This window comes from Arabidopsis lyrata (genome assembly GCF_000004255.2).
Source record: "Arabidopsis lyrata subsp. lyrata unplaced genomic scaffold ARALYscaffold_2, whole genome shotgun sequence".
In the NCBI taxonomy this organism is placed as follows: domain Eukaryota; kingdom Viridiplantae; phylum Streptophyta; class Magnoliopsida; order Brassicales; family Brassicaceae; genus Arabidopsis; species Arabidopsis lyrata.
Window position 1 is genome coordinate 14,455,374 of NW_003302554.1, and position 14,527 is coordinate 14,469,900.

Sequence of the window (14,527 nt, forward strand, 5' to 3'; positions counted from 1 at the left end):
CGACGATAGATTGAACAAAACTCGGTCTGACCGAATATCTAACATATGCACTCTACCATCGTTTTCGTTTGAACGGGTTCCACCGAGGTCGATCTTATGAATCTTGGCCCAGCCACCATCTCTACTTTCATCCATCATCCAAATCTCCACGATTTGAGTCGTGACATTATTATCTATCATCCATAAGGTTCCGCGGCTTCCAGATAACGTGAAAAAGCGTGAAAAATCTGTAAACATAATGGGCCTAAAGCCCAATAAAGAATGATGAAGCCTACTACGAGTAGTATCTTCTACCTCTGTCCTCCACTTTCTCGACCGTTTCCTTTTAACCGTTCGATGTTATTACTTGAGAATCAAATGGCTCTAATTAATTGCACGTATTGGCGAATAAAATACATAAACGTGTAAGAATTAAAAACAAATCCAAATCCCCTACAAACTTCTACAACTAAAGAAATATAAAAACATCAGATTCCAAATTCATAATTTTCCTTTTTCCAAATCTTAAAATCTCATTGTTCTTGCTCACAGAATCTGATACCGAAGTGAAGCAAAGCATCACTACAGGTATCTTTTTTTTTCTGTCTTGTCTAATCTTTTTTTTTCTTTTCTTGATTTTACTTTGTCTCTCCGTGGTTAAGTAAAGAATCTTGTCTCTTGCTTTGAATGCTATATCTCTTTGTATGTTTCAAGTTTTGTCTCTCTCGCTCTCCCTCTCGTTGTCCATTGTTAATGCTAACCAAAAAAACGAAATCAAGATCCGTGATGTCTCATCATGAGTTTCTCGCCTCTGCTTTTTCTTTTCTTGACGTGAATTTATTAGACTCTATTTGTTAAAAACTTAAAATCAAGATCACTTGGTTTCACAAAGTTACAGAGATTTTGAGAATGGTGAAGAATGTGTTTAGCCGAATTGATTTGTCGAGTTTTGTTACAGGTTCAACTGAACATACTTGGCAACCAACAATGACTTCGGAGACAAACATTCCAAGTTACTGGCTAAACTGGAGATTCTTTGTCTGTGCAATCTTTGTCTTAACGTCTCTGTTTCTATCTTCTTATGTGATTTGGAGATATGAAGGACCAAGAACACGCAAAAAACGCGGTGATGATGATCAAAGCTTGGAACTAGAACAACTCACAGGAGTTGTATATGATGATGAAACTTGGAATACTTGTGTCAAAGAGATTCATCCGAATTGGTTGTTAGGTTTTCGTGTTTTCGGTTTTGTTGTTCTTCTTGGACTTATCTCTGGTAATGCTATTGCTGATGGAACCGGCATTTTCATCTTCTACACACAGTGAGTCTCCATTTGTTGATTACATATAGTTTTTTTTAACATTTCACTTTATTCTGATGAGTTTTGATTGATTCTTATGTCAGATGGACTTTCACATTGGTCACAATTTACTTTGGGGTATGGCTTTTCTTCACCTTATCATGGTACTACACATGCTTTATCCAATCTATGTCTCTAGATCCTAACATCTACCTGAGGTTAGTAGTTGTTAAAATAGGTTTTCCGAAACCTAAAGTCGGCTTGATGTATTGCAGCTTGCAGCATTGGCGTCCATATACAGATTTAAGTCTGCTGATAATGGTGAAAACAGAATCAGTATAGTAGATGAAGAGCAAGGTTCGTATAGACCTCCCGTGAATGGTGAAAACTCGAATGTGTTTAAATCTTCATACGGACACGATAGAGAAAACAGGTCTACACGTCAGGTTGCAACTACATTGGGTTACATTCATCAGATTCTTTTTCAAGTAAGTCTTGTTGTGGTTTTGAGTGTCAAAACATGTCAAGTTCTCTGTTTCTGAAGTCTGAACATGTTTTTGGATTGCAGACTTGTGCAGGAGCTGTATTACTTACAGATGGTGTGTTTTGGTTCATTATCTACCCTTTTCTTACAGCCAAAGATTTCAATCTCGACTTTGTAAGTTTTAACCACAACAGTAGACACTTTGTCTTTGATTTTCATTGAGGCTAAAATTTAACCAAACATTTATATACTGCAGTTCATTGTCATTATGCACTCAGTCAATGCTGTTTTCCTCCTCGGTGAAACTTTCTTGAATTCTCTGGTTAGTTTTTATGTTTAGTCAACACAAAAACATGATGATGAATCGGTAATGATGATGATATTCATGTCTCCAGCGATTCCCATTGTTCAGGGTTTCATACTTTGTGGTATGGACCGGCATATTCGTGCTATTCCAATGGATTGTTCATGCTTGTGTCTCCTTCTGGTAATAGTCATGGATGGATCTATCTTTCTTTAATTTACATTATCCTATGCGAACAGATTTGTTTACTTGCTTGGGATATTAAGGTATGTGTATAACAGTGTGATATCTGCTTGTGCAGGTGGCCTTACCCATTCTTGGATTTGTCATCACCCTACGCCCCTTTATGGTACTACTCAGCACAAACTCATGGCCTATTATATCGGTTATGAAAACTTGTGCCACTAGAATCTAGAGATGAAACTCAAATGAATATTGATCTTGAATGGATTTAGACTACACATAGTAATGTTTTAACTGATGTTGCAGGTATGCGGCTGTTGGATTGATGCACATACCATGCTTTGGAATCTTTGCTTTGATCGTGAAGTTGAAGCACTTGTGGCTCTCAAGATGTTACTCAGAAGGACCATACTAAAAAAGTATCATATATATTCGATTGTTTTTTTTTTTTTTTTTTTTTTTTTTTTTTTTTTTTTTTTTTTTTTTTTATATTCGATTGTTTAATAGTCTCATATGAGTCTTGAGCAAAGTTCATAGAAGAAGTTACAGATTCTCATACTCTCATGTACAAGTACAGGTATAGGTTCTCTCCTGCCTTCTGTATCAATTTTTTTTCTATGTAAATTTCCTTTTGAAGGAACATATAACTTAGCTAGCTAGTCACCATTCTTTTGGAGGGGGCCAAAACAAATAAAACTGTTCTTTTGAATGATTACTTTTGTTGCATCGTGTGAAATTTGGTTTTGTAGAGTATTAAATTAAGCATCGTCCAACTATGATAAAATTTCATTAGCTAATCTTATTGTGCAGATACTGTTAGATCATTTATTCTTATTGTATAACGATCATGTTAATCGAATCCTGAATTGGGGTGTTATTGAGTCGCAAACAAAAGTAAAAGCAACAAAGACCGGTCCCGGTCAAGATTCTTTTATTTATATTGGACCGTATCCAATTTTCATTCGATAATGAATAATATTTTTCCTGATAACAAATTAAACATATCATGTGTTTTTGTTTCTAACCCAATTAATCATATTTTATATCTTGTCTTCTGGACTTTTTATTTTGGAAATTCAAAAGAAGCATCATTTTCACGCGAATATCTGAAATCGCCCAAACATATGTGGTCTAGTGGGAGAAGAAGTTTTGGGAAAAAGTGAAACTCTTAAACCTGAGTTCGATTGTCCCTGGAAACAAAAACACATTTGTTTGGGAAGTCTATCAGTTGGGTCTTGGCCCAATTGGTTTATTTGGTAGCCAGAAATGCAGGCGGCCTGACTACCCCCTGACATTAGTCGGAAGGCACTCCAAACTCGGATCAGGCAGTTTGGTGACCCAATTCTGGATCTCATGGATCTCATGGTACGTTCGACCCGAGTCCGCTCGGAGCTCATGGTGTCCGTTGAATCGTTGAACCGTTGAACCGCGGGAGAAGTACACTATGTAGCACTTCGGTGCGTTCCTACCGAGCCTGACCGGATCAGCCGATAAAAAAAAAAAAAAAAAAAAACTGAAATCGAATTTTCTTTTCTTCTTAACACATTTTATTCCTATAAAAACAAAACTTTATATTTTTATTCAAAAATGTAGAAGGAGAATATTTTTCTCTGCTTTAATAGGAAGACAATGATACTTTTAATAGTACCGAACCACGTTATATCATTTTTGTAAATAACATTTCCTAAAATTATCTAAGCTAATCAATTATAGTCGTTGAAAAAAAAAAAAAAAAAAAAAGGAAGACAATGGTAATAAAAGAGTGAGAATGTGAGATTATGGGCCGAGATGAGCCCATTATCACTCATGTCGTTGAACCGAGTCTTCGTGCACATCTAAATTTTAATTAGCTTGCAATATCCAGTTTTTTATACTGTATATCGAAGGAGAATTAATATAGTGGATTTGAATAAAACAAAATCTCTTCGCACTATTTAGATGATACATAATGGGGATAAAAGTGATTATGATAATAATATTCGTAAGTGATTTTAAGACGGTCGACGTGGGCCTAAATGACTAATCCTTCGCACAATCTACTTAAGCTTTATCAGTGCTTCAAAATGGAATTGACGATTGATTTCTGCCAATGCCAAAAGTACATAAAATCTAGTTATAATATAATTAAAATATAGCTATATAGATATAATGTCAAATAAAATTAAAACAAATATGTTAACAACCTTATTTGTATATATACCAATGAGTAAGTTGGACCAATCCTTATTCCTAGCTACCCCCGTTCACATTATCTTGAAATATAACAACAATTTAGTTTAATGCATGGACTAAACTATACCACCATACTAGATTTACGTATATGTGACACGTGTAATCATGTTATTACCAAAATAAGGTGTGTTAGCTTTTTAACGTGGTGGTTGTGATTTGTGAGCTAATGAAAAAAAGTCAGCTACTAATTGCACTTTTGGAATAATAAGAGTTAGGTTTCCGTCGTCAAATGCGCCATACGCATAACCAAAAGGTTTAGGCTTATGATTATAGAAATAATTGTTATAGGTGTATAAATATAGTCAAACTCGACGATTAAATCAAATGGTGCCACGTTAATGAAAGATTATCGTTTGTAATCTCTAACCATGAGTTAATTAAGTATAGAACTAACTTTCCATAAATGTATCTTTTTGAGTTTTGATCTCACCCGCACAGCTGGAGCTCAATTCCCTTGCCCTTATCGTTGACACTACCAAATTTTTTATTTAAAGTTATTAGATTTTTTTTTTGTACATGTAAATATGTAATTCTCAATCCGTTTTTATATAAACCAACATTTGAATATTTGATAGTGTAAAACAGAAATATATAAGCTAGAAAGTATATTATACTAAAAATTATTAAACGTGACAATTTTGATTGATTTCCGCAATGTCTAAATTTTGTCTATTATGTAGTAAGAATAGCAGTTTCTCTTCGAAGCAAAAACTTCAACGAAAGAAAGACAAATTTTCTATTTGAAGGACCACAGACAAAACGCAAAGGACCACTTCATAAGAAACATTTGAAAATAGAAACAAAAAACACTTTGCATCAGGATGCTTGATATTGTTTATTTTTTCAATGCATGTCCACGACAATCCCAAATCATGGGAATAAAATCAAATGAGCTGAACAGTAATTTATAATAAGCTGGGTTTTTTTCGTCAATAGCAATTTTTAACGTAAGAAAAAGATATTAGAATCTTTATATATATATAAAAAAAAAAGAATATTAGACCATATGTTTTAGTAGATGCTCGTAGTTGCTGTCCCAACACTGTTTCAGGTTGTATTTCAAAAGATTTATTCCTCAAGATAGAAGTTAAAATAATCCATAATTTACCTTTTTGGTCTATAAAGACTTTCATTTCTATTAATTCCCCCGCCACTTTGAAAATTTGGTGTATATATAAGGTTTTGGTGCAACGACTGCTGAAGAAACAAAAGATCAAGTGGTTCTGTGACTGTGATCGGTTGTTTGCTTAACAAATAAAGCTATTGGTGGAGATTTAATTTGTCCATTTTTCCTTCCAGGTACGTTGATATGTTTTGGTCAATTTATATATTTTGGTTAACTATACAAATGAATCTCTCAGTGTTTTAGACTTTTAGTAATGCTCAAATTTGAATTGGGTACAAGCATTATGAAGAAGAGGCCCTAGATTTCTGTGCAAATATATATGTTGAATAGATAAATATTTGTATAGATGACCAAAAGATAATATTTAAATTGTAATAGCATAAAGGAAGAGATAATTAATAAGGTTATACTTGCATACAAAAAACATTTGATAAAACATATTAAGGTTATTACGATAACATATAAATGTAATAGCATAAAGGAAGAGATAATTAATAACAGATGGATATTTCATTCAAAATTAAAAAAAAAAATCTACTTTGACCAAAGGGGTGGGTGGTGGTTCCTTTGGGTCATGGGTTCAAATCCCCTTTTGGACAAGAGAGACATTCTTTAAATAGTATTCCCTCTTTTTCATAATATAAATCATTTTAGGTAAAAACATACCGATTAAGAAGATATATTTTTTAAAAGTTCAACCAATAAAAAAAGAAACTGCATAATATAAATAATCATAAAATATTAAAGTAATATATAATTTGCATTGAATCTCGAAAACGACTTGTCTTGTAAAACAAAAAAACTTTATTCAAAACGCTTTATATATGAAACGGATGGAGTAATAGATTAAAGGTTTAGAAATCATACGGTTTATCAAAAAACAAAAGAGTAAGACTGGGAATTTCCCAAAAACAAATAGTAACAAGTAGAAATATCTAATTTTCAGCAACATTTCTAAGACAACATACACAAATTTGTACAAAAACACATTGATATGAGATACAATCATACAACACTATTAAGACAAAAGGATAGAGTTGAAGCAACCGAATATTAAATAAATTAATTAACAAAAACCTCAATATTATGAAATCCAATACAAATAATTGAAACCTAACAACACTGAATCACAGGAACAGTACTACTAAAAATCCATGAAGAAAACACTTGTGTGGACGTACAATAATATATTAGCACCATAATTGTATGCAAATAAAAAAAAATATATTAGCACCATAATTGTATGCAAATTTGATCTAATAATTTAGTCGTTACTTTTTGTTATTATTATTTTTTCTGCAAGACATGGACTAATAATGAGAGGTTCGGACCAAAACTTTCTTTATCAAATCCAGAACGTTTATGCCCATCACTACACATAATTTTTTTTGTAATCATTTCTCGACGATAATGATCATATGGAAAAATTAGAAACAATATAAAATATGTGCTGTGAAGGCCAACGGTGAAGATTCAATCCGATACGATCCAACGAAGTGAAATGAGAGAAGCAAAGTTCTGTCGTTTATATAAGGTTTGATACGAAACCAAAGCTTTATGTCAGTTAAATTTCTACACCAAAGTAGTCCGACGGATGTGTCAATCAACCTGTCCATCATCAAAAAGACCTTTGTGACATTTAAAAAAAAAAATTGCAGAAAAAAACAATATGGATCATCAGATCGGGTTCTGGAGTAGACCCATGCAAAAATAAAGAATTTTTTTTTACAACAAGGTTTATTAATAGATGGATTTTTTGTTTTATAAAAAACTGTAGGTTCTAATATTACTATATAAGGTAATGGTACATTTTCATTTTACGCGACTAAAAGATTCTCTATGAATATAACAAGAAGTGCGATTAGTGGAGTGGCCACTAAAAAATTTAGTTCCAAAGGGATTTTAATTAGCACATGACTGAAAGCCACTAAAAAAACAATTGCTCACTAAGATCTTGATGGTTGTGATTGATAATGAGCACCTAGCTACCGTAGACGTGTGTATACAGCGGAACAAAAACTAGGTGAAAATTGAAAATTGAAAGGAGTGAAATTGAAGTTGAACCGATCCGGTTAGACAACTAGAATCCGTTAGTGTCGGCCACCGTAATTGGAACAGAAATGCTTATTAATTAGTCATTTACGGCCGTGCAAACTCTTCCATTCGAACCTTAAATGATGGTAATCTAGATTTTGACCACGAAAAAAGAGTGACCTAATTAATACACCAAATTACCATCATTTGTTTTTGGGGTCAAAATTCAAATTACTTCATGTTTTTTTTGTTAACAAAGCATAGTTGTCTTTTCTAACTCGACTTGATTAGCCAAAGCATATTTTGGTCATTTGGGCACTAAGTTATATATATCAAAAATAATCGTAACCATGTAATCGTACAGTCCAAAAAAGTACTATTGAATCACGCAGAAATCTTTTTATAATCACCCGAATCGTATTCCTTAACACATATGGCAAGCCCTTGAAATCTTTCTTCTTTTACACCCCTCTTGAAATGTATAATCTATTAAAAGTAAATAATTTATAGTATATCATAATTTTGTCTCGTCCTCTTCTATGCAAATAACAATAAATTAGATGGAATATATCATATAACTGGGGAGCATATGAAATTAATACTAGTGTGACGACAAAAAAAAAAAAAAACTAGTGTGTCTTTAATTACCATAAAATTATGGAAATTCCTATACGCAAAACGTTTTTTATTTTGTTTTTTGGCCGAAATATTTACGATCATTGCCCTCAAACTACACTCCGAGACCGAACTCAACTTGGCCAGTCTATTTCCATTGTCTCTCTCATTGGAGAAGTTTGGAAAAGTTTACGGTTTCATCTTTTCTTTTAACTTGTTATTTTTGTGTTTCTTGACCTTCTTTAGAAGCAAGACAAGACTGTGGATCGAAGCGTCGGCGAGCACTGATCGTATCTCACAACGATCATATTAATGGATAGAATGTGTGGTTTTCGTTCGACAGAAGAGTATTCGGAGCAAGCAACGCTGATGCTGCCGTCCGATTATCAATCGCTGATTTGTTCATCCACCGGAGACAATCGCGTGTTTGGATCCGACGAACTCGCTACGGCTTTATCGTCAGAAGCGCCTCCACGTATTCGAAAAGCTGATGATAATTTCTCTCTTAGTGTCATCAAATCCAAAATCGCTTGTCATCCTTTGTATCCTCGCTTGCTCCAAACCTACATCGATTGCCAAAAGGTAATTTCACTAATCGACTGTGTGTTCTTGATATGCCTCTCGTGTTTTTTTTTTTTTTTTTTCTGTTCCACTTTAACCCTAAGATAAGATTGGGAGCTAGAGAGACTATTTCGAAATGTAAGAGAAGCTGATGCGTGAGGATGTTTCTTTTTGTGGTTATTGATTAACAAGGTGGGAGCACCTATGGAGATAGCGTGTATATTGGAAGAGATTCAGCAAGAGAACCATGTGTACAAGAGAGATGTTGCTCCATTATCTTGCTTTGGAGATGATCCCGAGCTTGACGAATTCATGGTTTCACACTAGTCCTTTTTTCTCAACCTTTCAGTCCTCTTGTTGTTTTTAGAAATATTTTTTTTTTTTTGTGTGGTGTGATTCTAGGAAACCTACTGTGATATTTTGGTTAAATACAAAACCGATCTTGCGAGGCCGTTCGACGAGGCTGCAACTTTCATAAACAAGATCGAAATGCAGCTTCAGAACCTGTGCACTGGTCCAGCGTCTGCTACAGCTCTTTCAGGTCAGAACTAAAATGATATCTCACTCTAGTTCGAATGTACTCTTGATTTCTTGTTTCGTAGTGTTTTATTGTTCTTTGAGCACTATCCTCGATTTGTGTGTCCTTGAAAATTCCTGCTCACATTTGTCCTTACAAATCGAGCGGATTTCAAAATCTCTCCTCAGAACTTTTCCTTTCTGTGCTTCAATGATCAGGTTCTTGGAACTGATGGAAATCTTCTGATTTTGCTTTTCCTTTAATATTTTCCTTTTTTTAAATAAACAAGAAACGATAATTAAGTGTAGCTGAAACTAGGAGGAGCTTTAGTAGATCCGGTTAGACAACCAAAGTTAATAAAAGTCAGAGAAAAACCAAGGAAACTCTAAAACCCTAGTTTGGGAGAAAACAATGATTGATTCAGCCACATTTTTCATATTTTTGGTAGAACCTTAGAAAATAGAAAGTCATTCATGCTTTAGATGGATCTATATAACCTTCACACATCTTAATTTTATGACATTATTTTCTATCATTAGTTATGGTTTAAGCTGCGGGCCTTAGTGGTGATAGGGGCAAGCAGTGGGTAGGATTTTCTCTACTAGTGATATTTATTTTCCTAGTGATCTTTTGATGTGATATACTTTTCTTTTGTTACTTTTATAATATAATATACTTGTATTATTTATTATCTTGATATCTTCTCCTCTGTCAGAAGAAAAAATGGGGTCTATGAAAGCAAAAACTTTTGCGCTAGAGATTCTGATTTTGACGTTTCAGTGTCGTACTGAAAGTTTTTTAATTGCTTCTTTCCAGTGAAAATTCAATCATAGAGAAAAACCTAGTCATAACTTCCACTAATAAATGCCACTGATTTTTCTTGAGTTTGTTGCTTGGCTTCATGTTTAGATCATCTGAGTATTGCTTGTTTTTATCTTCATTAAGACTGATGGGTAAAACAAAACTTTATTAGCTCTTGATTGCTTCAACTTCTCTTGGTGGATGAACCAAAGTTTATGCTACTTTTTCATAGTAAGTGTCAGACTTTAGTTTTATCCCTATCAGTTAAGTTTGTACTATTAGAGAGTGAAGAAAATTGATTGTGTATAATGATCAGTATAACATAAATTTGAATAGTTTATTAGTATATGTGAAAGTTTATGACATTAGTCCTTCTTACATATGAAGTCCGGTGTGTTCATATCACATGTACAAAATCACTGGTGTGCTTATTTTTTACCAATCCAGCGGACTTAGTAAACCAAATAAGTGTCTTGATCATGTCAAATAGTTGGATTTTGTGTTTCTTTAGCTAGAAAAAGCTAAAACAAATCTCTATTAGATTTCAGTTCCACTCATTTGAGCTCATGCGCATGGAGGTGTTATAAACTGGCCATAAAATATGCTTGATGGCCAAGTGGCTTGCATATTCTGCATGTCGTGGTTAATGTGTCTGTCTGTCTTGTAATCTTGTTGGAATGTTACGTGAATAAATAAATGATTGAAATTAAGACACTGTAAGTTATGTTTACTAATACGCTGAGGTATTAATCTTTGTCGCCACTTGTTTTCTTAATTAAGAAGAATAGAACTTTGTAAGTGTATTATTTACTCGCAGCCCAAATATGGAAATTCTTAAGAGAATGTTTTAGTTGCCTTGTGTTGTTTTTGTAGATTATACTGTATTGGTTAAACCTTTCAAACATGGCAAAATTAGTTTTTGTTATTAATATACCAGCCACGTTAATGTTGTCAGAATGCTAGTGTATATTTGTCTAGGTAAAGTATTTCACTGTCTTAGGGATTTTAAAATTAATCATTTCTTTCTTCATCTCCACCTGATAAGAACTAGCTGGAAAGAAATGGAACTAAAAAATTGTGGAATTCAGCTTTAATAGTCTTCTTGTTATTGTGCCTTTTTTTGTATGTTATCAAATGCAGCTTCGGTTGTACTTTGTTACCATTTTTAATTCCGAAAAGTTGTTAATACTTATCGGCGTACTTAATTAATCGGAGTTTACAAAGGGAATCATGTCCAAAAGGTTGAAAAACAGATCACTTGGAGCTTGAAATTTTCTTTAGTGGACGAATGTTTAGTTTGTTAATGGTTGGAAGTACAACTTGCTTTTTTTGGGTAATCTCATGTATGTTCATTTTGATTGAATATATTTTAATTACCTTCTTGAGTTCTGAACATCTTTTCCTTGGCCAATGTGGCAATATCTTTTTTCTGTTTCTTAAGTCCCGAGAAAGGAGTTTTCTTTACAACTGATTTCATCTTAAAACTAATAGTATAACTCCTAATATGTAGTTTTCATCAGAGTCACGTGCTTTTGGTTTCTTTTCGTGCTAATATGCTTTAGGAATTTAAACCAAATCCTCTTTAGTCAACTGATGTTTGTCATAACTATTGTATAATGTATTTACTTATTTTTTTTCCTGATTAGCTCATTTACCATATGATGTTTTATGACATTTTATATGTTTGTATAAGCTTCTGTTTGTGGGCATGGTCAATATTGGCGATGGTTGTTGTTCCATCCTCTTCTTATCTTGTAATCATTTGGTGTTAGGATGGTGTATTGATTACAATGAGTTCCATGTGCAATGCTGCATCCGTATGTGGTGCTTAGGTCTCATTGTTTAAGATAATTCACTACGGTTTTGTGTTGTAAAATGTAATCACCCTATATCCTTAATTTGGCTGTGTTATATTTTATTCATGCATGTATATTCACTATTCCTAGGAAACTCAAACCGGTGGAATCCGAAAGCTTGTTGTTCTGAACAAAGTTCTATGTCATGGCGCATTAGTTGCTTCACCAGTTCTAGACATGATGGTCATTTGAGAGAGTCTTGTGCATTGTTTTGCACATAGTAGGATGGTCATAATGGTAATTAAAATGTGCATTAGTTACGTAACTACTAATAAATAATAATCTGTTTGGTTATATCACCTTGGTAGATAAAATATCCCGTTGCCACAAAAATTAGAAATCTTGTAGTCTTTTTTATAGGGGGAGTATATGGGGTGGTCGAGTGTCACATGGACTCCCGTGGAATCCGCTGGTGGATCCCTTTGTGACCCAATCACAACTCTTTCTTTTAAGCTTTTGTTGATTTGATTTGATTATAAAGAAAAAGGTAAAAATAGCGGAGAGATTGAGACATGGGGTTTGATTTCTGTACAACGCAATCATCTTATGACTAATGCTTCTCCACTCTCTCCCCATCTTTTTCAACTGTTGTTGCCTAGTGGTTGTCATTTCCTCTGCTCATTTGTTCCCTTGTTGGGCCATGCTAATTTCCACGTGGCTAACTTTTTTTGGGAGATGAAGAAGCAAGCCTATTTACTTTTTTTTTTTTTCAGTGCATGTTGTCTCTTTTGCATTGCAGATCGAACCAAATTCGGCTAATAGGTAAAGAACAAACCGTATTACTATTGCACATGCCTTCCTCAACTAGCAAATGTTTTATGGATAGGGTGTGAACTATCTTTGTATAGTTTTTCTAGGGATATATCAGCTCATGTTTCTATGCATTTAAGATAAACCTTTATATGTATAGCAAAACTAGAACCTAATATCTTCAGGGAGATATTGAAACAATGTCTTTCTCTATTCACTAGGTGGTGATTACTTGTTGGAAAATTCTAATGCAAATAATTTGATCATTAGTTAAGTTAAAACCCCCCTAATAGTGGTCAGTATGGTATGGTCATAAATGGGGCATTATGAAAAAGATCATAAATGTTGGGGAAGCGTTTTTTTCGGGGGGACTCAAAAGTGTCAGAAAGGTAATACGTGTCATGAGTCATGACTCAGGTGGCCAATGGTAAGCTAAACTATTTAGTCACTGCGACAGTTTTTGACTGATCACTTTTGAGCCCGGGTCGTGTGAAACCTCGATATTATCTTGCTATCCTTGCTTTTCCCCTTTCACCCCTGAATCCTTGTTCCCTTGTTTTAGCTGTTTTAGCCACTTAGCCACTTAGCCGAGCCTAAAAATATCTTAGTGTTAGCTAAGCCTACAAGTATTTTAATGTTAGCTATGTTTGATTTTGCCCCCAAAAAAAAATGCTATGTTTGATAGTGTTTGCTTAGTGGCATAATTTGCTTTCTACATTGTCAAATATACCTACCATACATTCTCCAAGTTCATTTTGTATTTGATGTTACACGTATTAGGCTCATATGACATTATTCTCATGTATGAGCAGATGATGGCGCGCTTTCATCTGACGAGGAACTGAGAGAAGATGATCACGTAACAGCGCAGGACAGCCAACAACGAAGCAATGACCGGGATCTGAAGGACCAGCTACTACGTAAATTCGGTAGCCATATCAGTTCATTGAAGCTCGAGTTCTCTAAGAAGAAGAAGAAAGGGAAGTTACCAAGAGAAGCAAGACAAGCGTTGTTCGATTGGTGGAATGTTCATTATAAATGGCCTTACCCCACTGTAAGTAGTGTCTTTCTGATTCCACCGTAAGCTAACATACGCTCATGGATACGGATATTAATTTGTTTCGACATGTTAATCCTAGGCTAACAATTGGTGTGATAATATCTGCATCTCAAATGTGTACAGGAAGGTGACAAAATAGCTCTGGCTGGAGAAACAGGATTGAATCAAAAGCAAATCAACAATTGGTTTATAAACCAAAGGAAACGCCATTGGAAGCCTTCGGAGAACATGCCGTTCGATATGATGGATGATTCTAATGAAACATTCTTAACCGAGGAATGAAAAGAGAGAGATGAGATTGTGCATTGTATAATTTTACATAGTTTTCCCGAGAAAAGAAAAGGAGTAAAAAAGCTTTGGTACATGGGACGTCGTCGCAAACTCGTTAGCCAAAACCGACGAGGGAGTAACGACAATAATATAATGTCACTAATCTTCCAAATGGTCCAAAATGATATCTTCCTTAATTGTATTAAACCTTACTTAGATAGAACCATGTGTCAACTAATAATTTATTTTTCACCATTGCAATTAAAAGTTGTAGTTCTTGTTAGTCCTATGGTTGCTTAATATAAGAACCATTTGTTATTTCGGCCGAACATGCCCTCTGAAATCTGATGGGCTTTAGTTAGCCTCTTCTTTTTGACCGTGTGAGGCCCATTAGGCCACTAGTGTCGAATGTTAACTCTCGATTATCCTTAAATCTTTATTTTAACAGGGCTTC

At 34.2% G+C, this 14,527-nt stretch overlaps 2 protein-coding genes across 4 annotated transcripts; both read left to right on the top strand.

Moving 5' to 3' along the window:
• The first annotated feature begins 439 nt into the window (after nt 1-439).
• Nucleotides 440-3,048, top strand: LOC9324848. Of its 3 annotated transcripts, XM_021010200.1 has the most exons (10): nt 440-567; nt 938-1,301; nt 1,385-1,418; nt 1,556-1,768; nt 1,849-1,938; nt 2,021-2,086; nt 2,177-2,251; nt 2,370-2,417; nt 2,558-2,678; nt 2,739-3,048. In XM_021010200.1, exons 2-10 carry the CDS (start codon nt 967-969, stop codon nt 2,753-2,755), a joined length of 999 nt encoding a protein of 332 aa, XP_020865859.1. In that variant the 5' UTR covers nt 440-567; nt 938-966; the 3' UTR covers nt 2,756-3,048. The 3 variants fall into 3 exon arrangements, with proteins under 3 accessions (XP_020865859.1, XP_002887304.2, XP_020865858.1); XM_002887258.2 differs by lacking the exon at nt 440-567 and having other exon boundaries at nt 628-1,301; XM_021010199.1 differs by lacking the exon at nt 440-567 and having other exon boundaries at nt 632-1,301; nt 2,160-2,251.
• Nucleotides 3,049-7,366: 4,318 nt separating this feature from the next.
• Nucleotides 7,367-14,391, top strand: LOC9323369 (homeobox protein knotted-1-like 2). The gene is made up of 5 exons (XM_021034334.1): nt 7,367-8,840; nt 9,012-9,134; nt 9,222-9,360; nt 13,556-13,797; nt 13,927-14,391. Exons 1-5 carry the CDS (start codon nt 8,571-8,573, stop codon nt 14,083-14,085), a joined length of 933 nt encoding a protein of 310 aa, XP_020889993.1. The 5' UTR covers nt 7,367-8,570; the 3' UTR covers nt 14,086-14,391.
• The last annotated feature ends 136 nt before the right edge of the window (nt 14,392-14,527 follow it).